We start from the raw sequence: 27011 nt of genomic DNA, 5'->3' as shown, positions 1-27011 counted from the left end.
TTCTGGATCAGACTTGCTGAAATACAGCAGCAGGAGAGCAGGATAGAGTAAGTCAGAGGAGTCAAGCTGGAAAAATGGGAAGGAAAGAGTTTGGCAAGAGGAATTTCATCTCACATTTTTAAGTGCATGGCTGTATTAAACTTACTCCTTCTTCTTGTCTTTTGAAGCCAAAGATCAAATTTTATTGTGCTTTATCCTTGTCAGCCCAGAAGGCTGATATTTTGCTTGTAGTGGCCTTTTAGGTGAACATGGTCACTGCACCAATTTTTACAAAAGATGTCAAACTGCAGCCAGTGTCCAAATTAACTTGTACTGTGCTTTTGTTACTGGGAAACTTGCATTCAGTTTTAGAACATCGATTCGAAGCAGTGTACAGAGGTGAAATTCTGACTTTAATACAGACTTGTATACTTCGGAAACCTTGTAACGCTAAAGGTCTTTGAACTTATTTTTAATGACATTCATTCCACTTTAGTTTATTAGTGAAGCTTGCTTCTCTTCCCTAATGTGTTTGTTTTTAGTGTGATTAAATCTGCTCACCTTAGCTCATGCTATTAGGTGTGACAATAATGTTCTCCTCATGGTTGAAATGAGACAAAGGATAGAATACTTAGAAATTGCTAAGTCTAGGCCCTGTTCTTCTCTACTGTGTCTTCAGAAAAATGCTATCAAGGCTCTTGGGTTAGCTGAAGACCTTGCTCTGGACCTCTGAAGTTCTTACTGGGGCAAGAAGCTGACAACTTCAAATTCCATCTGTAACTATTGAAGTAAGTTATCTTGGAAACTGTAATTTAGAAATAAGTGGTTGTTGTAGAAGAACAGGTAATGCATAGGTCTTGGAGCTGTGAAGATGAATATTGTATAAGGACATAAAAATGGTAGTCACTCCAGCAAATGGATTTAGATGCTGTAGTCTGGTGGCTTTTATTATGTTTTTTAGATGAAAGTAGGGTTAACTTTCACATTTTCTTAATAGGCCTCATTCAGCATACACATAGTTTTTTCTCAGATGGGGTATCTAAAAGAAATACTGTTTATTATTAGATGATCAGTGAAAACAAACTCACTGTTTTCTGATGCGATGTGTTTCCTTGCATATGAGGTGTTTCATGTTATGTTCCCTGCAGCTTGATCTGTTTGGGCCAGAAAGCACAGTGATGGTCAGTTCAAGACCAACGTGTGCATAGTCCTGCCAACAGCACTTTGGAAGGTGAGACTTCTCACTGATGTAAAGGTTATGACTTAATAATGTGGAGGTTTTAAGGTTTTAATTTACCTGTAGGAATTCACGGTTCTTGGGAGAGCGCCTTGCTCTTGGCAGTTGAACGCAGCCCAGGCATGAAGAAATGGTAGACTTCTAAACTCTCTCTTCTCCCTCTCTATAAATGTAGTAATTGGGATGTTGGGTAAAGGGATGCGGTGTAACTACTGTGGACCAGTTTTGACCTCCTCTGTCTACACATCTAACACCATCACTTAGTTTAACCACTAAATGTAAATACTTGCTTTCATAAATATGCTTTTGTAGTTAAAGTATTCTTATGTAGTGAAACTTTGCTTCTGTTAAGGTAATATATTAATAATTAACTATGTTTTTCTTCCTGAACATGACTGAAACTGCAAAAAAAAAAAAAAAAATAGTAGTTTATAGCATTATTCAACTATTGCTTCATTTCCCAACTGTGTTAACTAGTAACTAACTGGAAGAAGTAAATTATTTGAGTCTAGGAAGTTAGTGACATGATGCTGTCATTCTGTATTCATGTATGTAGTTGTGAAATTCAAATTGGAAGCCAGCTAAGTGATAGCGAGGTAATGTTGTTAAATGGAGTGGAATTTATTGCTTAAAGAATGTTTGTATGTAATGGACTGCATGAGAAAATAAAAATCAAAATTAAGTTCTTTCCCAGAGAGTTGTTTTTGATAGCTACATCCTGACTTAAATACAGAGGGTTAATTTAGGGTGAGGGGAGGAAAAATGAGTACAGTGTGAATGAGGAACACCTTGAGTTTAGAAGATGCTGGGGAAAGGTAGTATTTGTAGATGTGCCAGGGTACATAAAAACTAGGAGATGCTTAATTAGAGAAGAAAGTTAAATATTTCCATTGTCATAGAGGGGGAAACTCCACATCTGCTGGGCAGCTGGTGACCATGGGCTTGCAATGGAAAGGTGGCTGCTTCGTACCAGCACCTGGAGAGGTGTGTGAGTAAGAGCCCTGGGGACTACCTGGGGAGGGACCTTGGCCTACTTGTGAACTGTTGTAATGGTTATGCTCCCTGCTGGCTAGCTAGCAAGGGGTTGGCTTTTTGTTGTGAATTTTTATACAGCACTGAAGTATTTTATATTACACCATGGAATTTTTAGTAAAATGTACTCTAGCTCTAGGCTGCTTGATTTTTGCAGATTAGTAGGAGAGTAATGGGCAGGAACACCTTCCACTAGATCAGGTTGCTCAAAGCCTGTCTAACCTAGCCTTGAACACTGCCAGGGATGGGGCATCCATAACTTCTTTGGTTTGTGTCTTCTCTTGCTTCTGTGGAGGATTCAAACAGTACCCGATTCATGCAACGAAAAAGTTTCTCCTCCTGGACTGTAGACATCAAATTAATTTTCTTGCTTTGTATTGCAGTGCTGAATTGGGATCATAGTCCGAGATCATGGGTGTAACGTGCACAGGCTGTTTCCCTTAGTAAGAGGTGAATGGCTGCTTGTGAACCTTTGTTCTTTCTGGCTTTTGTTGCTCAGTTATGAAAGTCCATCATTATTAGTACTGTAGCAGGTTTGATGTCCAGGAATTAAAGAAGTTAAATATAAACAAGGTCTGATTTGTGTTAAACTTCAGCATGATCATGCGTTATTCCCATGTATCTTGTTTAATAGCCAATTTGCTGTAAGTACTGAAACAGAATGGCAAGGTTGAATTTTAAGTGTATGTTTTGTAAGACATATATTGGATCCTGATATATATTAATAAGATATATGACTGCATTTGTGGTTTTTCCGCCTAGCCTTATAAGTAATAGTTGATTATATAAAAAGAAAAAATAGCTACAGAAGCAGTTTATGCCTGATTGAAATGAGATGGTACTTGTTGCTTAGATCGGCATAAAAATACTTCTCAGTGTTTTCCTACTTAGAGCTTTAGATTTAAATGCTTGTGAGTGATGGAGAGTAAAGGACTATCAGAAATGGTAACTTCTGTGTTACTGCAGTAAGACAGTCATTGACTAAAAAACCTGAAGAAATGTCTTGATCTGATCTTAACAGGTCTTTTTAGGGTCAAAGAGAAAAGGCTGAAGAGAAGTCTTATAATAAATTGGATAGAGAAGGTATAACAGAATACCTGATCTTTAAAACAGTGAGAAACCTGGAATGGAACATGCAATAGCTTTAAAGTGGCTGTGGCAAGGCACCTATGGCATACTGTAGATCCTGAAGGGATATGTTTATTTTCCACTGCTCAAAGGTCAACAACAAACAATGGGATTTGTCAGGTCTTGGCCTATACTGTCCTTGAAATCAAGGAAGGGTTCATATGAGCCTTGGCCAGCAGCTGTATTCTTGTCTATACAAGCATGGCAAAATGTCATGTTTCACTGTATTTTGAGTATTTCGGTGAAGGGGCACTAGGCCACAGAATGGTTTGGCTAGAAAGGACCTGTAATATAATCTGGTCCAACCTCCTTGCCTCCCTTCCGCTAGACCAGGTTGCTCAAAGCCTCATCAATCCTGAACACTTCTAGGGATAGGGCAGCCACAATTTCTGTGGGCAACCCGGTCCAGTGTCTCACCACCCTTATTGTAAAATAGGTCGTCTTATATCCAGTCTAAATCTGCCCACTTTCAGTTTCAACCATTGCCCCATGTCCTGTAACTACAGTCCCTGGAAAAAAGTCTTTCTCCATCTTTTTCATAAGCTCCCTTTAGTGAAAGGCTGCTGTGAGACTAAGTTGATCCTGACTTACTACAACTCTCTTACTTGTGGGTTACCTCCTTTGTCATTTTTTGGGTACCTTCTTGATTTTGGTGCTGTGGTGTATAAGACATATTAAAATTGTGAAATATTTTTAAGGACTTATGTAAAAATGGATCTTCTCTGCTTGATGTTCTCAGTAGTCCTTGCCAGGTGACTGTTTTTCTGTGCAGTCATTTCATGAGGCTGATGAATTGATAACCATCTACCTCCCATACTGAGTCCTTAAGCACTTACGGGAATAGTGCATTTTCTTAGTTTCTTATTCTTTCATTCACAATTCACTCAATCTTAATTTTGTGCACTCCCTTGGTTGTTCTTTCTTCCCACCAGTATTGGCTGCATATTTTCTTGCTGGTAAGATGGCATTAAAGGAACTTAGAAAAGAAATTGATGTAATCATGTGTTTACCAGATAGGAAAAATTCCTGCTCCTAAAATACCTGGAAGTTTCTGGTTGTCTGTAATCGCATCTCAAGTCTGGAAGAGTTATTGATAACTGAAGAAAAATAGTTATTTTAGTGTCATCTTAATCTTGGATATCCAGCAGGATGCTTGTTGAACAGTGAGTTGTTTGGCAATACTGGAGTTTCCCTACTGTATAGGGAGGAAACGCTTCTTGGTAGGATAGTGTCTGCTGCTTGGAAAGGTTTTTACTGTTATATTTTCTTATTAGCCTTAGGATTTTGCTTTCAGCAACACTGACCTAAGTACCTCCAGGCTTTAGTCTGATCTTTGCACTAACAGTCACATTTTGTAGTGGATTGCTGAGTTGCAAAATTACATTGCCTGGTTCTGGTATTTCAGATCTCATCATGGTTTTCTCATCTGTGTAAATGAAAACATTTAAATGAAACAATTATTTTTATAATCTCTTTCTCTAGTGTGAATGAATTTGGTCTGTCATATGATATAACGTGTATGTTTTCTTTTCCTTTTGCAGATTATTGTCCTGGAAAACATCACTCTTTGTATGTAAAGAATATCTGAGTTACTGCAACTGAGTTTAGAATGTTACTTGACTTGTGATTCTGATGGAGGAATAACCAAATCTCAGGCAGCTGCACTGGAAGACTTTACAGGAAATACAAAATGTCATCGAATAGGAGTCAGAACCCGCATGGACTTAAACAGATTGGTCTTGACCAGATATGGGATGACCTAAGAGCTGGAATTCAACAGGTTTACACCAGACAAAGTATGGCAAAATCCAGATACATGGAACTCTACACGTATCCTAATGCCTAAGCCAATTACTACTTTCACTGTTAGTAGATTAGAGATAGCTTTTTACTTTTCTAAACTCATACCTATTTGACTTAATGGCTTAGAAGAATATGTTTTTATTTTGAAGATTAGACTTTTCTATTTAATCTTACTGGCAAATAAGCAGGAACATTCTGTTGTCTGGAAAACTGTCTTCATAATTATGGCTACCTCTGAATTTCAGGTTTGATTACTATTATCTTCAACAGAGATGATGTTTAAAATGATTTTATTAATAGGTCTAATTTTGAGTCCACAATACACCAAAATAAACCAGAAATTACTTTCCTTATTATGTTAGTCTCTGGCATTCTGCTGCAGGTCGTATTGATAATAACATGTAGTTACCTGGAAAATTTTTCTCTTGTCAACCTTAGGCTACTACTTTACTCTTGAGTTGGTTTTATAAATTTCCAGCTGGAGGGAAAATGCACCCAGTGGATTTCTCTTGAATTTCTAGCTTGCATCAGAAAGGCACTGAACTTTTCCAGCATCTCCCCATTCTAGGAGTTGTTATAACATGCTAAAAGGGGATTGTGTTCATCCTTTTATGTGTGTGCTGAAGTACTATCTGTTGATTGCAGGAACTTGTTTCTGTCAGGTAGTGCATAACGATTTTGAAGGAGAGATGCACCTCTTGCTATATTACAGCTTCAGTGTTTGACTTCAGGACTTTGGAAAGTGAGAAGTCCTTTTTTGTTTCACTTTTAAAGCGGCATGTAAATGGATTTGGTGAGGAACTATTTCTGGTTTGCATCTGTTATATGTTCACCCTTTTAACCTTCTATTGGTCTGTAGAATAAACACTGCTTGAGAAGATGGTAGTACAACAAAGTGTGTAGACATAGGATAGAAGAAATGATGACTAAGTACATTTCCTGTCTTCAGTTCTGCTATTCTTTTCTTTATCAATTTTTAGATTTTTTTAAATAAAGGTTATTGTTCTGATACATAATGTCTAATGCTGTTGTTGGCACTGATTTGGAATTATATATCAAATTCTAGTCTGAATTTTTTTGAAAGGACAAAGGTTTTATAAAAGAGGAACTTGAAGGCTATAAAGCAATTAATTCCATAGTTCTCTGGACTTACTAAGGAGATAGCAAAGTTTGTAATCTCATCTGTGCCTGCAGAATCCACTCTTTGGGGTGGGGTGGGAGAAACCCTAAGCAGTCTGCTGAGTGTTTCTGGGATACTTCTTTAATAGTGATGGGAAGATGAAATAACATTTGGTTTCTTATGACTTAAAATGACTGATTTCTTGCAGCACTAAGTTCAGCATTGTTCTTGACTGAATGAAACAAGTCTGCAGAAGTTCAGTATCTGATAGAAATCTGACATGAGGTAAAAGCTCTGAGAGAGGTTTTATTTTCCTTCTGAGTGCCTTTAATATACTCCTGTTTGAGGTCTGTCAAGCAGGGCGGCTGAAGACTAAGTACTTATTACAAAGCTAATATTAAAACACTTGGATTGGGGTTTTTTCCTCCTTCTGATGTTGTCAAATATTCTTGGAATGAAGCTGTAAAAGGGATATGTTTTCTGTTAATTACTCATTTCCTTTGTGTTGCTCCTTCAAGGAGTTGTTGGGTCTAAAACCAAGGATGGTTTTTCTTACTTTCATAAGTGAATTAATTCAGTAGATAAATTTGGTGGTTGACTTTCATTTGTGGGTTAGTTTAATAGTCTGATAACTCAGAATATTTGACACTTGTTAGGCTAAGCATTTTTAGTCTACTATGGAGATAATGCACTTTGCATCTTATACCAAGCGCACATGTTCAGAAGTAGTGCTTAAAAGACTGCTCCCCTTTCAGATGCACTGTCTGTAACAAGTTTGCTCAGTCTATGTCTGCATCAAGTCTAGCAGATTGATAGACTTCTATCTTGTGAAGCTCTGCCTATCGAACAGCTATGTTCGCAAAGCAGAGCAGCCGCAGATGAGTTTCAGCTACAGCTGTAAGTGGTATGAAGAGGAGTCCTACTTAACAAGGATGCTTGGATATGCCAAGAGTTTGGAAATCTTGAGCAGTGGACAGTGTTGCTTCTGAAGTGGATTCTATTTCATCCCTCTGTAAGAGGAGGAGAACGATGCATACAAGCAAGCCTGCCTTTAGTCCTGAATCTGGTGAAGAATTTTCAGTCAAAATTGATTGGAGATGTAGAAGTTTTTGTTGTGCCTCATTCAAGTGAATCTGAGAAAGAGTTAGAAGAGTTATGCAATTCAAATGGTTTGGACCTCCGTCCTGTCTCCACTCATTTTCTTTGTTCAGGGAGTCTCTTTTTGTGAGACACTAGATTCAGTTTCTGAGTACTGGCCAGAGCTTATACTTAAAGTTTGTTTTTTTCCTTCAGAACAGTGGGAAGAGGTTGAGTATTCCAGGGATTTTCTAGATCTGAGAATACTGAAGAGATGACTCCAGAAATCTTGTTTCTGAATGCTGGTTGTCAAGATCCTCATCCCTGCTTTTTCTAATTGAGATTCATTTGTGCTTCTGATTACAGGGTGTGGGGGTTTTTTGTCAGATCATATGATCACCAAATATTTTTTAGTACAGCATATACTTTTGTGATTCCTTTTGCCCTGCCACCTATGCCAAAGCACCTAACCAGAAGAGCTGTCCTTTATGGAAGTTGTGATATTTTTGTTTACCACTCCTTACATGATTATGAAGATCAATGTACTAATGTACTTTAATTACTTTCTGAGGTATGTTCTTTGTGTTTCCTGTTAGGAGTTTACAACTTCCGTGTAGATATGGAATTCCTTTAGAATGGTGCCTGATGTGGAAGCTGAGACTGGGGGTGCAGGGTGTTGTGTGGTTTGTTGTTCTGGGTTGGTTTGTTTTTTTCTCATGTGTGAAGATTCTTGAAAACGAAATCTGGATGCTTTTCTGTCACTTACCTAGATATTAAGTAATTTCTAGTACTGAAGAACCTAGTAGCTGAAGAGTTAGTAGTAACTGAAGTAATACTGAAGAGTTAGTAGTAACTACCACTTTGTGACTGGCTGTATTGCAGGCTATCATAGAATTACATGAAAGCAGTGACTTCATGCGGAAAAGAGAACTAATCAATAAGATTACCTAGATTTCCAGGAATGGCAGACCTTAAAACATTACGTATATGAGAAAAGGGCTTTTTAAGCCAGTTTTTCTTTTAATGATGTTTAGTTTGGAGGCTGTTGGTCACAGGACTAGGTTATGTAAGTCAGTGTTAGAGCAGTGATGAAGTTGCTCATGAGTCACTTGTGGAACTTCGGAGGACAACAGCAAGTTCTGGTACACTGTACCTGAGAAGGTGGTTCATGCAGAAGTAAATATCTCTGCTTTATGCAAAGGGAAAAAATTCAAGCCACAGTTCTGCAACAGCACAAAGGGAACCCCATTTGTTGCAGTTAGTCAAGGTGTAATGAAACTGTAGTATCACTGCATCTCTGATTGGCATTTAGTGTATTTGGAAGAAACTGCCAGTTTGTCTGAGAGAGAACTGTGCTTTAGTGTGGTGAGCAAGTGGTGAGCTTCTGGTTTTGGTTGTTGGTTGAAGAACTCTCACGTTGTTTACTAGCATTATTCTTCCTCATCTTACTTGCTATTATTGAGTTGTCTTTATGGCTATCTCTTCTTAAATTCCATTTGGCAATGATAAAATACTCGTACATCTTGTGGTAGTTTTCTGGGTTTCTTTGGCACAACATAATGCCCTTTTTTCAAGCTAATCATATGGTGAGTCTGCAATTTATTTTCCTCAGGTCTCATGGTAGGAGAGGCTGAATTGGAATTTATGTATGTTTGGATTTAAACACTGCAGTGGAGAGAATGAAAGGATTTTGATACTTGTCTTGTTTTAAGTATCTTAAGGAGATTCTCAGACCAGGTACTAGACTATCAGAAAGCTTTCCTGAACTGTATTAAACTAGCATAATTTTTCATAGTGGCTTACACAAAAAACTGAATAACTTTTCTGAAATTCTTATTTTCTTCCTTCTTGCACACATCAACTTATCAATTTTCAGGAAAGCTTCGTGATGGGCTTATAGTTCATATGTATGTACTTTTTATTTGAAATATAAAAATGACTTTTTTTGGCATAACCTCCTGCTTTCACTGTCTTGATTTACAAAACATAATCCGAGAAGCACTTTTAAGGGTTTTCTTTCAGACACTGTAGTTAATTTATGCTTATATGGAACAGGAGAACCTTATTGTCCAGTTTTAATATTTAAAGAAAATTCAATTGGAAAAACCAGAACTGTTTAAACATTCTAAGTTCCATTAATTTATAAGAAAAAAGGCTTTATCTACATCAAGATACCTTAAAATCTTTTCACTGATTGTACAGTACTGTAGAAGGTGCAGTTATTTTACGAAAACTATACATGCAATGTCCAAATTGGCTTTTGAAGTCTTTCTAATGTTGTGTACATAAAAATCATACTGTTGAAATCAACAGTTGACATCACACATTTGAGTAGCTGTGCTTGGCATGATTGTTAGCTCTTTGTAGTTAAAACGGCTGAATTTACTATGACCTAAAATCTGATCAAGTCTTCCAGCTGTAAATTGGATTTTACAAATATGTTTCTTATTATTGTTTCATTATTGGTTGCAGTCATTATTTTCAAAAGTAATTGCTCTAAGTATTTTCAAGTAAGGTTAGGTAAAAGTTAGGTTGTTCTGTCACATCTCATTAGTCACAAAAAATCTTTTTCCTTGTTTCTGATTTTGCTTGCTGTGATTCGGTTTTGTTAACTTACTTTAACAACATGATAGTTACTGATTATCCATCAGACCAAATGTAAGTGATTGTACATCACAAAAGGCTACTGTAACCTGTTTTATAAGCTGGGAATCTTTTTTTACTTTTTTCCCCCAGAGATATTAGCAAATGGTAAAGGAAAAGATTGTGTTAAACATTAAATAATAGTGTAGTATGCTTGCATTTTAAAAATACCAGATGGGATAATCTGTCTGTTCATTAAATAGAATGTATAAACACATTTAACGTTGTTCTTACTTGTGAAAAGATTCAGCACCAGCAGCACATGTTGCCCAAGCAAAATCATGAAGCCCTTCTCTCGGCATCCATTTGCCAAGGTCTTTTGTGGTTGCTTCTATTGCAGTCCTTGTCCTAGTGGCTTTCACTGGAATTCCTTTGATTCAGTAGGATTTTAGAACAGCAGATGTATATTAAAACTGTGGGGACCCTTTTTCTGATCACATGAAGCTGTTGTTACCAGGCAGCATAGGATCTTATGTGTTTGGTTTTTTTCCCATGAACAGATTATTATGTTTTTTCTGCACAGGAAAAGATACTGGGGTCTCAGCGCATGTACTTTTTAAACCTCAGAAACTCTTCTGCTTTCTCTTGAGATTCCTAAGCCAGCCTTTCACTTTAATGTCAGATTGTTTAAGGTCACTCTGGATACATCAAGGCAACCTCTGCTGTCTGCTAGTATTAATCCTACTTATATTCAATATGATATTTCAGAGTGATTCTCATGTGGCAGTTAGTGCTTGTGTGGAACATGAAGGTAGAAGTAAATGTATTTGTCTACATGTTTGAGGGGTACATAATACACTTTCCCTTGTGTGGAAAGGTAGGTATAATTGTATGGGTTTGTGTATATTTATAAAAATTGCTGGTTTGGTGTGAGCTAAGTGCAAAATATGTTTGTATTAGTGCGCTTGGTTCCTTTTTTTTATGTTCTCTTCCGCAGTGATCACTTGCTGTTCTACTTGCTTTTTATAGTAATCGAGAATATTCTGTACAAAACCAACCTCTTGTCAATGCAAAGAAACTTAAAAGCAACCTCAGGTATCATAGTTCTTACACTTCCTGACATAAAGACTGTACACTTTGTATTTGGCTTTGGAAATTTGTGTTTTCCTTGTAACTGGGTGATTCTCTCTGATTCTCTTGAGTTTATGGCATGAAGAGGGAAACAAGAAGTTATCTGTCAGTCTTCTAATGGCTTTTGCTGGAAGTTTCTCTGATCCCAGACTTGTAGAAACTATCTGAGCTCATTTATGTCTGGATTTTCATAGCAGCTGTGTGGTCGATGCTGTAATAGTTCCTTCAGTCTCTGCCTCAGTGACTAAAATGGGGATGGTTTAACAGTGCAGTTGTACTTAATCTGAAGACATAGATGTGTAATTTATCTTGGGATGAAGTGTATTGAAATACAAAGGGAGAATGTGTGGGGTTGGGAACAGGGTCTTAATTTCTTTGTTTGTTTTCTTTGAACTGCTTTGTATGAGTAAACTCTTTCTTACTGGATGTTAGGACAGACTTAAACAGGCTCCTGCATATACCTCTCTGAAAAGAATGAAGGTTTCTGCGGTTTTTGTTTTACCGGTGCTCCTTGCCAAGCTGAAGTAAAGGTTTAAAGCACCTGTTCTGAAAGTGATTGCTTTTCAGCAACCTTGTAATATCAAAAACTTGCACAGAATTCCTTCATGTGTTTGGCCTATGAAATGTTAAAGTCACATAGGCACGTCCATTTCTCTTAGCTGCTTTATTGTAAGTCGTATTGTTTGTATTAGAAGTGGTTTTACAAGAATACGAAACTTCCATAATATTTCCTAGCAATTTCCCTATCAGTATTTTCAGTAACATTCTGGGTTGTTCTTGCATGTTTTTGGTGTGATCTAGGAAAATACAAATTTTTGACAAAAGTGGAATTATCCTCCACTTGTTCCTGTAGGCCAGCTCTTGAGGTGACAGAGCACTCGGCATAGACTTAATTACTGCTTAAGATCTGAGAAACAGGAAATCTACGCTCCAAAGTTATCTTTATTAATAAAAGACTAGAAGTAACGAGAGAGAGATTCTGCTTAGTTCAGCTTTTGTTGTTGTTGCCTTCCTCCTTTGTAAAAGCTGCATTGTTGTTTCTCTCTGCCCTATAGTTTTGTGGTGTGTTGTATTAATTCTGCTTCCCTTTCCATTCCTTTTAATTTTACATATCTGTTCTCCAAGCAGATTTACTCCAGTTATGTTGATTTTTCGTAGTAAGATGGAAGAACTGTGGGGGCCTTGTGCTGCTGAAAGGGGAATCAGTTATTACCTCTGCAGAACTGTTTTCTTTATAAAAACCGCTAAGTTTAGGGTCTCGCGTGGAACTGAGTAATTTGCACCTATTGGTGTAAAATCTGAGTGTTTCCCTGTAGTGTGTTGAATTAAAAAACTGACCCGTGTCTCACATCATTTCTGTTTGCAGTTGCTTCTGGAGGAAAAAATACTGTGTGAGTATTTTGGTGCTCTACTGGGACAGAGGGTGGATTACAGGTGCTCAAGTTTGTGTTTTGATGGCATCCTTGCTCAGAAAGTATAGGCGCTACTATCAAAGAGCCTGCTTCACTTCCCATGTGTGGACATAGAAGTTCTGATCTGATCAGCACAGGATCTAGGAACAGGGACAACAGTTAGTTGTAGCAGCAGGCACTTCCCCAGTCCAAATCACTGGTTACCTGCATGAACTCCCATGCCACTGGAAAAGCAGGTGGCAAGTAAGCCCTCCAGGTGGGTTGTGTGTCAGGAACATTTCCTTCAGTGGAAACTATCTCCTACAAGGCCATAAATTCACTGTTGCATGGCAGCATGCCATCTTTATAATTATTTTCCTTTTCCTTCACACTGCCCAGCTTTAGAAACTGAATGAAGGTTGCTAAAGGTAGTGTGAATTATATTGAAGACAAAGGTGGTAAAATGAATATCTCTTTGGCTGGGTCTTTTATCCCATTTTGAAGAGTTTCAGAGAATAAAGTCTTGAAAAAAGATTTATCTCAAACAGCACCATGCTGAATCAATTTATAAACTTCCTTGCAGTCTTCAGCCTCAAACTTTAATTTATATAAGTAAATATCATTTCTTCTATGCTTTAAGGAAGGTGGAAGTTAGTGGAGATTGATCTTGATCTGTTTCCCTGTAGATGGTTTGCCTGTTTTCTGGGCCAGATCTGGAGTTTGGGAGCAGCACGGCTTCACTGTGTTGCAAACTATCCTGTTGATGAATTAACTTCTCTGCTTCTTGTAGTATATGAATTGCTATGAAGAATTGTGCAAATGCCCACAGAAATATTTCCTAATAGCTGTTTGGATATGTGTGTGGCTTCCAGCATATGAAGCAGTTGAGGGGATTAGTTTGCCTTCAAGAATTCTTGCAACCAGGAATTCTTTTCACAGCATTCCTCTTGTGATTCTTAGATGGACTGACATGCACTTTGTTGTAAGCAGTGCAAGTCTGATTTTGCTTTGAGTATGTCACTCTTTCTGTCAGTGCTTGGCTTTAGCAGATGGGGACACAGATTGTAAACAAAGTGTGAGAGAGCATTCTTTTATGTATAATATGTCAGTTATATACACTTGCAAACTGTCTTCTGCACAGGCAAGCTTCAGTTTGACTTGCCTAGAATGACTAACTGGAGCGTTTCAGATGTACTGTCTTATAGACACTTTGACTAGCAAGACTTAAGCCAGAATAGCAGGTGAAGATGGGCATTACTGGCATATTTTTACTCCAGCTCTGTGTTAATTACTGTCAGGCATGGACAGAAGGTCTCAGTCTCTCTCGAATGTTTACTTCACAAGGAATACTGGTTTTCATAGTAAAATGTATGGGGTTAGAAAAAGGCTTATGTCTTCTAATCTTGGTCTTTTATTTTTCTGAAGGCTGTTGTGATTATTCACAGGGAAGAACAGAGAGAATATTTTCGTCATGGAGTAATTGCAAAACTAGCAAGAATTACCTATCAAGAATTCTGAAACCAAAGTGTAGATGGTAAAATTAGCAACAGTGCCAGGAAAGTTGAGCAAACAAATGACTAGGAGCTGGAAGAAATCGTTAATATCCAGGAAATAAGTGACTGGTAGAGATAAGAAAGGTTGATAAAGGTTCAGTTGCTAAGCACAAATGAAGGGGTTTTGCTACTGGTTGATACAATGGGAAATCTAATTATTTGGCACCTGGATGAACTAACAAGTAAGAAATGTGTGCTGTATGTTTTCAAAAAGGGTTAATGTTGGGCAAAGTTCATGCATAATGACGGTAACGCAACATATATTTGGGAGTTGGAAGTCCCTTGGTATTAATTGTGCTGATGCCTTCCATATATTGTGCTGGTCTTTCTGAAGGGACCGATAAAAAGCAAATCTCAGCAAAGAATTAATTACTTAATCCATGACATGCCATGGAGGAAGCCTGTCTAGTGGTTAAAGCTTGGCACATAATTTAAAACACAAGTTAAAACCAAATTAGTTCTTCTGGATTGCTTAATGCAACAAGGGATGTGACTCAAAAGCCTGTCCTCAGACTGTCAGTAGAAGGGTTAGTGCTCAGTAGCTTTGTTCCTGTTGACTAATTATTTGCCAGAAGAGTCATGAAGGTGACTTTTATTGTCAGATATGAGTCCTTGTCAGTTGAATTTGAGTGCTACCAAGCTAGTTTATTTTCCTTGTTTGTGGTTTGCAGTTTCTTTTAGGATGCTTTCGTATTTGAGATGTTTCAAGCAATGTGACTTCCACTTACTACTTTGGAAGAACTCTGAATGTTTTGGATCAGAAAGCAATGTTTTCTTGAACTGTTACATTAGCAGATACAGCAAGTCTTGTAGGCCATGTTAGTATGAGGGCAATAATCATTACTGGCTCATATGTAAATGTTGGGTTTATACTTGTAGCCTAAAACTGAGTTTCAGTGAATCTCATCTTGTGGTGTGCATTTATTTGAGTGTGTGTCTCACTGCTTTCTAGGTTTGTCCCCTGTCTGCTGGTGTTAAATGGCCAAATATTTTGTCAAGGACTGTGTGTGAAAGAACACAAAAATACTATCCTTTGTGTTTTCAGCTACTGAATGTTGCTTGAGGCTAGTGTTGAAATGTCTTCCTGTTCAAATGAAAGCATATGTATATGTAGAAGGCCAATAGAATAAATCAAATAAATTCCATTTAAACCTTGAAAATAATCTTATCGGGAAATTCCACTGTTTTGTTTTGGTCTTGTTAAGCAAGCGTTAGGTAAATTTAATGTTGGTGTCAGTATTTGCAGGGCACTCAGGCTGACACATACCCGCTGCAGATAATTCTGCTGAAAATGACTTAATTTTCTTAGCCTTGGTTTGATTTTATGTGGACTGCTGAGTCTTGTAATGTATTATGTTTGTCATTTACAGTCATATAAGAATAGCTTATTGAAATGAACATTGGCTTTATTTCTATTTTTAATGTCCCTTGCTGGCACATACCTATTCCTTAACTTTCCTGTCAGTCATGTTTATAACTACTGTACTAGTGTACACCAGTCTAATCAAGCACGGGGAGCTGGAGTACCTCCTTCTAAATCGAAAAAGGGCCAGACACCTGGAGGTGCCCAGTTTGTTGGCTTGGAATTGTACAAACGGCTAAAAGAGTTTCTGAAGAACTACTTGACAAATCTCCTTAAGGTAAGATGGGACATGAGATCAATCTGCATTTGTAGTAGTAATCTGGGCTGATTGAACGAAGCTTGTATGAACAAAGCTAGAGGTGTATGCAGCCACTGGAAGTAAATGGAATGACTTTGAAATCTGCTTTTGTCTCCATTAGGCATTGGAATATTTTGGAGGCTTTACTTGGGCATAGATCAGTTGCTGTCTGTCATAGTACCTGTGAGCTGCTTTTCCTCTTCAGCCAAAACAGTGTTTCTGTGTTTTATAGAAGTAATGTTATATGCCATCTTAAGCTGTCCTGTATCTTGAGCAAGAATAGCTAGACTCGTAACCAGTTAACCATCATATTAGTAATGCTGAACAAATAGTTGGTTGTAATGTTGAAAATGCCTGATGGTAGCTATTAATTTGATTTAATAAATAAACTACTAATGAGCTGGATGTTGGGTTGCTGTGTAAGGGAATGGTTCCTAGTTATTTTTGGAAAGGAACCATGCTTTAAACTTTGGGAGTTTTAGTTTTGAGCAATGATAAAAGAATTCTTGGTGTCCTATCAAGTCTACTGTGTAATTAACTTATGAAACTGCATAAAGGTGTCAGAAGTCCTATCCAGAATGCACTCTTGCTTTTATTCCCTTGTCCATTCAGGCTGTAGTGCTCTAGTTTGGAAATGTACTTGAACTTCCATGTGTTACAACCTTACCTTCTTATTTCTGTAACAAGAACAAACAAGATGCTATACCCATTTCCATGAGTATGGGGTTCTGTTTTCTACCTGACAGGGTCCCAGAGAAGACCCCATCCGCACTTGCTTCTTCCAGCTCCCCAGGTAGCAGCAGTGGGAGCAGGCAATGTATTTTAGGGAGGTTGTCATGTTGAATGCATTGCCATTGTACTGGCATGTTTTACCTAGCTCACTTACTGATGTGGCTGGCTGTTTCTCATGTGGTACCCTCTTTCTGAAGCTTTGTCTATGCTATGTGGTGGTTTTACCAGTATTTTAATTTCTAAATCTCATGCTGGCCTTGTTTCATTAGTGTAGAAGTGAATGTATTAGCAGTATGTTTCCTATAAATGTATTACATGGTGTAGATTTATTACACAGTCAAGCTGTACACTCTTAGATATCTTGGTTGTACCTTAAAATTACCCAACAGTACTCACAAACTTATTATTTCAGGACGGTGAAGACCTGATGGATGAAAGTGTGCTGAAATTCTACACTCAACAGTGGGAAGATTACAGGTTTTCAAGCAAAGTCTTGAATGGGATATGTGCCTACCTCAATCGACATTGGGTTCGTCGTGAGTGCGATGAAGGTCGTAAAGGAATATATGAAATTTATTCAGTAAGTAGCTTTTGAAGTAAGTGATTTATCCATTCCATCTGTCATGTTTGAGTTATTGGCCTTCAGATTGCTTCATGAAACTTGTAGGAAGTTCACAGAAGTTTTGAAGAAGTGGGAAAAGTAGAAAACTCCCCCCCTGCCTATACTCCCACCCCAGTATATCTGTAAAAATTCCACAGGTCTAAAGCTGTGAGATGTTCAATCTGCCTTGTACATATTGGGACTACCAGTATTAGACTGTCAAGGGATGTCTGTTTCTGTATATTTGCTGCTTATACTGTTGTCTGTGTGCATCAGAGTGGCCTTGTCATTCCACTTAGAATTCAGTCAAGCGTTTCAAATATAGAATGGAAAAGTAAATTGCATTTTTTTTTCCCCCTGTTGACTTCAATACGTCTCTACTAATTTTATAGCATCCAAGCTGCTAAGATACAGTCAACATTTGGTTTGTAATATAAGTTATTTTGGTACAGTTCTGAAAGATTGATATGTGATCTTGATAATTTTTTTGTTATGTAAAGTAATATAACCAGGGGAAGAACACAGCAGAAGTTCTGTATCTTAGATCACTAGAAGTACTTGGGTATTTTTTAAATGAAGCATAATTATTGTCCTTGCTGGTGGAGCATTAGAGAAGTGATGTGTTATTTTACTGCTTCACTAAAATAACTTTGCGTATGGTAGAAAAACAGTTGGTATTCTTGCTTCCCTCCCTCTTAACTTCACTAGCCTAATGCTAAGGGACTCTGTCAGCCTGACAATCGCCAATAAAAAAGGCTGTATGTTGCCAGAGTGACTTGCAGGGTTTGTTAGTTTTTGAAGTTGGCAGTGGGTCACTGTCAGAAAAGGAGATATCTTAGATAGAGTTTGTAATAGAGCAAGTGGTAATTTTATTGTCTTGATGCATGAGAAATGTGTGTGCCAAAACATAATAATAATTAAAAGCAGTTCCAGTTATTTAGCGTAATATATCAGCTTTCCTTAAGGAGTTATCCTGCATGTGTGTGTGTATGTGTATAAATACTTCCATATTTCATCTTTCATCTCCCTTCCTTTCCTTCTAGCTTGCCTTGGTGACCTGGAGGGACTGCTTATTCAGGCCATTAAATAAGCAGGTGTGTATGTATTTATATCTGAGGTGTTACTTTATAGGGTTAATTCTATATATTGTTAGTAGCTGTTCCAAGGAGAAATTGCAGAGGGAAAGGGGTGGTCTCAGAAAATAGAAGGGAGCCTTCTGCTCTTCTCCTTTGATGTTAAAAAGATGAGTATTTGAGGCGTTTCTCTGTGTGTGTGGTTGAACCTTGATACCAAGACTGTTCTGTTACCTCTTTGCTGAGAGGACCCTTGAAGCTCATGTTAAATAACATAACAACTTCAGCTGTTTCCAAGCCAGGCAGGCGGATGATCATGCCTTATGGTTTGAGTCAAGATTGTGTGAGAACAGATAGTGACAGGCCTAGGATTTTGGTCTTTAATGTTACTGTGAATCTTCAAATTTACATTGATGCCTGGACCATTCAGTTTGAATATTGAATCGGTACAATATAAAACAAGAGATTCCATCACAACAAAATAGTATATTCATGTATGTTGATTTTACTCTTATTTACCAGTACTTCATGATGGAAAGACTGTATTACATTATGAAAATATTAGCTAGATTTCAGGTTAGAAGAACAGTAGTTGCAGCACTTTATTTACCAGCATAAACAGATAGCTTGTTTCATGGTGGTTTGTTCAGCTCTTACTGCAAATTTTTCCTGAATTTCAGATATAAAACAAAGAGAAGGTTGGTTTAGAAGGTGCTTTTTGAAATTAAAATGAAACAAAAACCCCAAGCATTTTCATACCCTTTTACAGCTCACCACTAATTGGACTGTAATTATGTTGTAGAACTTAAAGGTGTAGCATGCTCTGTGATGTCTGTTCAGGTGTACTTTAAATTTAGTTCTCAAGGGGCTTGACTTGAATATAAGAATACACTCCTCATCAAATATTATGCTTTACCTACCAGCTGCTTTCTCTCTGCTTGACTTACTTTTAATCCCTGTTTTCTAAGGTAACGAATGCTGTGTTGAAATTGATTGAAAAGGAAAGAAATGGTGAAACTATCAATACGAGGCTGATCAGCGGAGTTGTACAATCTTATGGTAAATGAGATTTCTCTACAGTTTTCTTAACTCTCTTAAAAACAACGAAGTGCATGTTCCCTATCAGAGCCCAGAAGTAGCATCCCACCCCCTTGGATGTCTGGTAAAGCTTTTACTAGTAAAATAAATGTAGTTATTTATGGTTTAACTTCATGCTTGTAGAGACCCTTGACACAATTACAGCTGATTGTACCATACTTGCAAAACTGGAAAGTGCAGTTGATAGACAAGAGCGTTAGTTGCTTACAAATCAATTATTTAGGAATTAAATCTGGAAGCAGGGAAGCATAATAGTTTAAAGAGCGTAGCGGGATTGTTTGTTTCCATTTGCATGAAATGGAGAGCTTTGCCATGCAGATTAAACACTAGTTTAATTGATAAGAAAAACATGTATGCACACAATCTGGAACTCTTAAGAGGAAAAAATGGAAGGGGAATTTGGGCTAGCGTTTAAGATAGTGAAATTTTCCAGATCCTATCATCCATTTAGTAATGCATCAGAAAGTGCAGTTTCCAGAAGTAATGTCTTGTTCCACTGATTTTTTTAAGTGCCAAATAAATACATACTTTTAAAAGTTTTACAAAGTGGTGCTGGTACTGTCCCAGTTGATACCTCATGTAAGTTAGGAGGGAACCTGTTATTTGCAAGAGACTGCTTCATTCTTTTAGACAATTTTGTCATTACTTACTCTTTTTTGTGTGTGTTTTAGTGGAGCTGGGGCTGAATGAAGATGATGCATTTGCAAAAGGACCTACACTAACAGTCTATAAAGAATCCTTTGAATCTCAGTTTCTTGCTGACACAGAGAGATTTTATACACGAGAAAGTACTGAATTCTTGCAACAGAACCCAGTCACAGAGTACATGAAGAAGGTAATTTATTTTATAAGCTATGTGATTATTTCTGGATACAGATATTTATTTAGAGGTAAAGTAAGAGAAATTCTTGGCTTTTATTATCAATTTCTGAAACTGCTGATTATTTTGCAAAAACAGTTAGCTCTTTTACCCCTTTGATGATCTGCTTTTATGATTATTAGGTCTGAGTTTGTCTCCTTAAGTGTATTTCAGTAAATACAATGAAAGCCTGAAACATTCTTAATGGGCAAAATGGAAGAGAATGCTAAAATAAATTCCATTTTGGTAGGCTTCAGACACCAAACCAGTCATTTTGCTTTAGACCTACAAGTTTACTGTTCCTATACAAGGAACTGTGTGTTGGGACAGTTATTGAAATCTCTTCCTGAGCAAGCTGGCCAAGGAAGTAGATGATGAATTAGCTTTAATTCTCTCAGAATATTTTAGTGTAGCGAACGCTACACAATACTTCTGCTCAACAGAGGACAGATTTAAATTCTTACTGATTTGGGGGATCTCAGAAAGGGCAATTAAGAGCAAGCTGGATAAACATTGACTATTTCTAGCCTGGTTATTGGGTCAGTCTTACTTAATGTGAAATAGATGGGTCATCTTCCATCTTGGACAGGTGCTGCTTTATGTATTTTTCTCAGCATGTTTCGTGACTATGAATTGCTGCTTAGTTTTTTTCATTTAACTAAGAAAAAATAAAATAAATTAAAACCCATCTTTTTGAGTATGTAATAACCAGATACACATCCCTCCCTGCGCTATCTTTGTGTTTCTTTTGTGTAACTCTGCCACAAAATACATCGTGTCTGAGTCTTGGCATTAAAGTCAGTGGTTTACCCCCAAAATAAAGTGTGTGTGGGGGGAAATCCTAGAAATACAACAGTAAAACAGGTCTGGCTTTTAGTGCACTGGGAGAGCTGCCCAGTAGTTCCCAGACCTACCTATGTTTGTTTTTCTGTCGTTGTTGAATTCATTATTTTTGCTACTTCCCTTTCAATTTCCTGTCTCGCTTTCATCCTAAAACAGAGTAAGGGAATTCGTCATTCATAACCCGAATGACTGGCTCATCCAGGCTTCCTTGGTACAGTACAGTAAAAAGCTGTCTGAAGGTCATTGCTATTTCAGGAACTAGAGATTAGCGGCAAATAGAAAGAACCTATTAGTACCCCAAACAATCTTCAGGACTTCAAAAACCCACAAAAGAGCAACTTGCTTTGCTTGAAGCTGGTGTTGAAGCTGAAAGCACATATAAAGCTAGCATAAGGCAGGGGAAATCTTCAGTGAGAGACTGTATAGCCTTAAGTCTCTGCTCAAATTAATACACTGGAGATGTAAACAAGCTGTTTGGGCTGTCTTGGCATCTCCTTACAAATAATCTGCGTACACTGAAATCAAACTGAACAAGAAACTCCTTTCATTACTCATTTCCTGGGATTTAACTGATAATATTGAAAAAGATGTGTATTAGACTCTACAGTAAATATCATCAGAGCCTGCAAAATGATACAAACTAAGGGATGTGACCTAAGGGAAAGGAGAAATGTACGAATTGAAGCGAAAAGCTAGTTCATTGGAACAAATTGTCTGATCTCTAGTCTGCATGCTTTGCTGCAGAGATCATGAGAGAGATCATGCAAGTTTTCAGAACTATTAATCTAAAATTCAGATAGGTTTGTCTTCCAGTTTTATCCTACTTCATTACGCATAAGGAATTCCTCACATTTTTCACTTAAACATGGCAAGGCAGTTTTGTAAACTTAATGATTTTCTGGGTATTGTAATCTTGCATGCCACTTAAATGCCTGGAACAGAGTAGTACTCCCCAGAATTATTGCTCAGATATTGCTAGAATTAGGGCTCCTTTCTGCTATGAAACACCTTAAATGAGACTGATGTGAAAAGCTGCAAGTTGTCCAGCAGTCAGGCGGCATATTAGCAGTAAGAAGGTCTTAAAAGTCATCTGTTGGAAGTATGAACTGAGAACACAGTAATCTGCTATTAGTACGCTTGCTTGACTTTCTCACTGAAGCACTGTGCTTTGAGTTCTAATTGGGGATAAATAGCATTGCAAAAGTAAAATGGAAACCTGTTGGAGTACCTTAGTGCACACCAGCATAACATCAGTGTTACCATGATACAGTAGAACTATGGTTGTTTCTTGTGGAAAACTCAATGAAATCTTAGTTAGAATTAGGATGTGTGTATGTAGTTCTACAGGCAGACTTACTGAGTTTAGAAGGATTATGAATTTTTCTTCTCAGGCCAGAACTCATGAGTAAAGCTGGCACGGCCTGATGTGCTGTAGGGAATAAAGGTCAGTATTTCTTAAGACTGTCCCTTGAAATAAAGTCTCAAACTGAACTTTTGATCTTTATGGTTAAAACAGGCAAAGATACTGTTGTGTGAACTAATTATTTTTCCCCTTGTTTCTGAAATATGACTTTAAAAGGAAGAGGGAATTACAAGAACACAGTGAAAGAGCATAAGAAAATTTGAAGTCAGAGTGAATACTTATTTCCATAAAGGAGCTCCAAGTGAGTTGACAGTTAACATTAAAAGTGAAGGTCTGAGGATACTCTAAGAAGCAGTGTTACAATGGCAGCATTTCCTGCACTCAGAAATACAGAACTGGTTGAACATAAGTAGTCCTGCTAGTCTGATTGTAGCTTCCAGTGTTCATCAGACAGACTTGCTGTTTTTGCTGTCACTAAGGAAGTTGATTATTATTCCTTACTGGTAAGAAATGGCAAATACTCTGAAGCATGAGGTTACAGCCCTTCCCAAACAGGTGACTTCCTTATTTCTTATTTTTTTCCATATAAGCCTGTACTAGTTTAACTCTAGGAGAGGACAATCCAGGTCCGTATCACAAGAGCTAAGTGCAAAATTATTACAGAAATGACTGAAGCTGACAGTGACAGAGATTATTTAAAGCCATCTGTGTACGATGCAGTGTACTTGCAGTGAAATTGTTCTGTTGTTGTTGTTGTCCATAATAAGATCTTTCATGCTTACCTGGTATTCCAAATCACCAGGAAAATGCATTAACTTAATTTCCTTCTCTCAGTGATGTTATTAATTCAAACAATTTGGGGCTTTAATAGTGTAAATAAGGGGGCATGTGCACTTCATCCCTGATAATGTGCTGCAGTTACAGATGGCCTGTAGAGCAAATCTTTAACACCTTTGCAAGCAAAATAGAGGTAATTGTCGTATAAACATCTTCAGGTTTGCATTTTGGCATAAGTACTGTTCCTTGAGTGACATTTAGAATTTTGGTTTGCCAGGAAGATACACTTCTGTAGCATTTTAGGTGCCAAATTAAATGCTAGTATAATTTAAATGACTCTTGATTATTTGGAATCTTTTTGGTGTAAGAATGTAGAGGAGAACATTCAAATGAGTTTGTCATGGGCATACTGCTAAATTGTTTAAATAAATAAGGTTTCTTGCCTTTTAGTTTTGTGGGGGCATGTAATATATTCATGTTTGTCTTAAACAAGACTACCTCTGTAGCTGGAGAGCTTGCTGATGCTAAAACTGCATGTCAGCAGCTTTTCTTCTGACAACATTTTTCCATCTTCTTATTCAGAAGCAACGGGAAAACAACCTTGCTGTGATTCTCCCCCCTATTTAAGCAGTATATTATATTATCATCAACATAAGCATCGATTCCATATGTATGTTATGATTTCCAGATAAATAATTGCTGAAGTAGATGGACCATAACACTGCATTAGTGAGGGGTTTGATTTTTTGGGTGGTGTTTTTCTAGATGAATGCTGTTGGATTTCTATTCTGCCTTCCATACACGTTTCATGTTTGTTCTGCAGGCTGAAGCTCGCCTTCTTGAGGAGCAGCGTAGAGTTCAGGTCTATCTCCATGAGAGCACACAAGATGAGTTAGCACGAAAATGTGAACAAGTACTTATTGAAAAGCACCTGGAGATATTTCACACAGAGTTTCAGAATTTGTTGGATGCAGACAAAAATGAAGGTAAAGGAGATTCAAACACTGGGTTTAGGCTTAGAGCTCCTCCCTGATGATTTGTGAATAGTGTAAATTCTTGTGATTGCTAAATGGGATTTGTTCAGGCACTAGATGAAGAGAGAAGATAGACACTAACCTGGTGGATGAGCAGCTTTTGATTAAATTGGGATGGCTGAAGGTATTGCCTCAAGAAGCCTGTTCTGATTCCAAATATTAAGGCAAAACAGCACTAATTTTGATTTCTCTTAACGTGGCGGAAGAGCTTCAAGAGCACTTGAGCCATCCTTCCAGCAGGAGCCGAAGCTTGCATGGGAGAGATGTGAGAAGTAAAACAGACCAAGAGTCTTACCAGCTATTTCAGCTTAAATCCATGGGTCTTTGAGAATTTTAAAATCCAGGTTGTCTAGAAGTATTTATGGGAAATGTTAAAAGTGGAATGGAAGCAAGTACAGAGCTTCTAAAATACAGTTTATATATTTATATAAGATGCATAAAACTTATGCAAGGAAAGAGCAGAAATTATTAACGGATGAGATAATTTTTAGCTGTGAAAATGAGTTTCAAGTGCCACTAATGGATCAAGTTTATACCATCATAGAGAACACATAGAATAAAGACTTCTTCAGTGAGTGGTTCCTCTAAAATAAGTAAAGATAACAAAACATTTATGTATCTTTAAGGAATTGGCAGTTGTGTTTTATGAGTCTTCAGGAGGTAATGCCTAGTACAGAGTAAGTCAAAACTGGGGCCAAATAATTCATATGCATCATGCAGATGATTAAGATGAATGGTGTTTCTGATTTTTCCAGTTGGAGAATTAATGAAATCTGTATAGGAAGTCAAAGCAGTGTCTGTAATACTGCTTTAGGGAAAGTGACAGAATTTAAGAGATACTATGATTAAGTTACTATTGATGTTACCATTCGATTGAGAGTTGTGAATTGCAACTATGTCTCTGTCTCTTTATATATCAACATTAAAACAGCAACAATGAATTAACTAATGTAATCATCACGTTGATAACTAGGAGGTGCTTAAAAACAGTAAAGGGCAATTCTGGATGATTAGTAGGTCAGAAGTTACCTGTTTCAAATATAAATAGAAGATTATTTTATCCTGCACAACTAGATGTTGTTTATGTTTGTAAATAGATGTATTTACTCTGTAATTGGAAGAGATTTTGATACAGATGGGTGTTGACTAGTAATACAGCTTTATAAATATAAATAGTTATAGCACAAACTAGAAAATTATTTCTGAACTCAGGAGGCCTTCCCAGGCTTTTCTTTTTCCTCTTACTTTATGAAGCTTATGCGTTATGTGAGCCTTTAATACAGTCATCACAGTGATGCAATTCCTTGTCAGGGTGAAAAAGGAAAAGTAGTACTGTGTGTCTTGGGCACCATCTTGTTACATGTCTTTGGTTTTAACTTATTTGGGTTATTTCTAAGATTAATTGGTAATTAAAAAGTAAGTTCTTCATTAAGAATGTACGAAGCATCTGTCCTGTTGAAAATTAATAATAAAACCAAAAACCTTCTTCAGTATGAGACTTTCCAAAATTACTAATTGATTTTGGGAAGTCTTGGCTCCAAACTGCTGAGATTTTAACGTGAAGCTTTGACATCTGTGTAGTGGCATCCAATTTATTTTTACCTTTGTTAGTTCTGTTCTGTGGTAGTGCTTTTCAGAACCTTTTCTTTCCTTGGAAGGTGTTAATATACAAAAGGGTCCAGGTGGTGTTAGAGAACTGTCCTATTCAGAATAAGATTTGAAGGACAGTGGTCAGTGGGAGAATACTGTGCTCTTAGCACAGCCAGCAGTTAACACTAATGACAGACCTAATTCATGGTAACACTTCAAACTTTATCTGAATAAGTTGGGGTTAACTCCATTTTTAAATCATTGCACCTCTTTAAATTTATGAAAACTAGAAATCAGAAGTAACTATTTCTATAATTAGGTTTTTTTTTTTTGTCGTCTTAAGTTTTACGTAGCATTGTGAAGGTAAAACAGGTCATAATATTTAACAGGTTTTCTTTTTAACTAGTCTTATCTTTCCACATTAGTGCAAGGATTTTCTATGCTGTAGAATTTTTTTGCTGTAATTTTCTCTGGCATTTTCCAGGAGCGATTGCACATATGCCTTTGTTGATGATGGATGTTTTAATTCCTATTGGCAACTTGTAAATAAGACATTGGAGTCATAGCTGGTACAAATGGGAGATGTTGGCTTTCTGTTTTTCAGACTTGGGTCGCATGTATAACCTTGTATCTCGAATCCAGGATGGCCTCGGAGAGCTGAAAAAACTTCTGGAAACCCACATTCATAATCAGGGTCTAGCTGCAATTGAGAAATGTGGAGAAGCTGCTCTAAATGCAAGTACACTGTCAAAATAAGTCTGTGTGTGGTTGCTGCCAGTTTTACATTAGGGGAGGGTGAATGCTTCCTGATGCAATTTGCAATTTGCTTGTGTTTTCCCTCTCACTGATTTAATTTGTGAGGACTGGACAGTTCTCAAATGTTTCTAGCAGGCTTAAAGCAACAGTCACATCACTGTGTTACTAGTCCTTGAGCTTTGGGTTTTGTGATCTTTCTGTTGTTGGTTTGATTTTGGTTTGTTCTTGGTGGGTTTTCTGGGGAGCCCTTCAGAGCTTTTGTACTCTCACCCCTTTTTCTCCTCTTCTGGGTGGGATGGAGAGAAGAATCAAAAGAGTGTAAACCCCACAGGTTGAGATGGGAACAGTTTAATGACTAAAGTACAATATCCTACTGCTAATAATAATAATGATAAGGGAAATAACAAGGGAAGAGAATGTAAAACTAAAAGGGGAAAGGGAAAAAAAACACCAAAAAAACCCAACAAACAGCAGTGATGCACAATACAATTGCTCACCACCCGCTGACCAATACCCAGCCTGACCCGAGCAGTCACTGGTCCTTTCCGGGTAACTCCCCCCAGTTTCTATACTGGGCATGACGTGCTGTG

General features: G+C 37.4%; 1 protein-coding gene across 1 annotated transcript in view; it reads left to right on the top strand.

Annotated features, from left to right (window-relative positions):
• Nucleotides 1-4912: 4912 nt before the first annotated feature.
• Nucleotides 4913-27011, top strand: part of CUL1 (cullin 1) — a 34810-nt gene continuing 12711 nt past the window's right edge. The window contains exons 1-8 of the mRNA XM_010010736.1: nucleotides 4913-5206; nucleotides 15500-15674; nucleotides 16840-17007; nucleotides 18072-18122; nucleotides 19070-19160; nucleotides 19871-20034; nucleotides 23865-24027; nucleotides 26270-26400. Of these exons, the coding sequence (XP_010009038.1) occupies nucleotides 5067-5206; nucleotides 15500-15674; nucleotides 16840-17007; nucleotides 18072-18122; nucleotides 19070-19160; nucleotides 19871-20034; nucleotides 23865-24027; nucleotides 26270-26400 (1083 nt within the window). The 5' untranslated portion in view covers nucleotides 4913-5066. The remainder of the gene's footprint in view (nucleotides 5207-15499; nucleotides 15675-16839; nucleotides 17008-18071; nucleotides 18123-19069; nucleotides 19161-19870; nucleotides 20035-23864; nucleotides 24028-26269; nucleotides 26401-27011) is intronic.

This window comes from Nestor notabilis, unplaced genomic scaffold, assembly GCF_000696875.1.
Source record: "Nestor notabilis isolate BGI_N333 unplaced genomic scaffold, ASM69687v1 scaffold8233, whole genome shotgun sequence".
Lineage (NCBI taxonomy): Eukaryota > Metazoa > Chordata > Aves > Psittaciformes > Psittacidae > Nestor > Nestor notabilis.
Note: the sequence above shows the minus strand (reverse complement) of the source record. Positions and strands in the feature narration are given on the sequence as shown.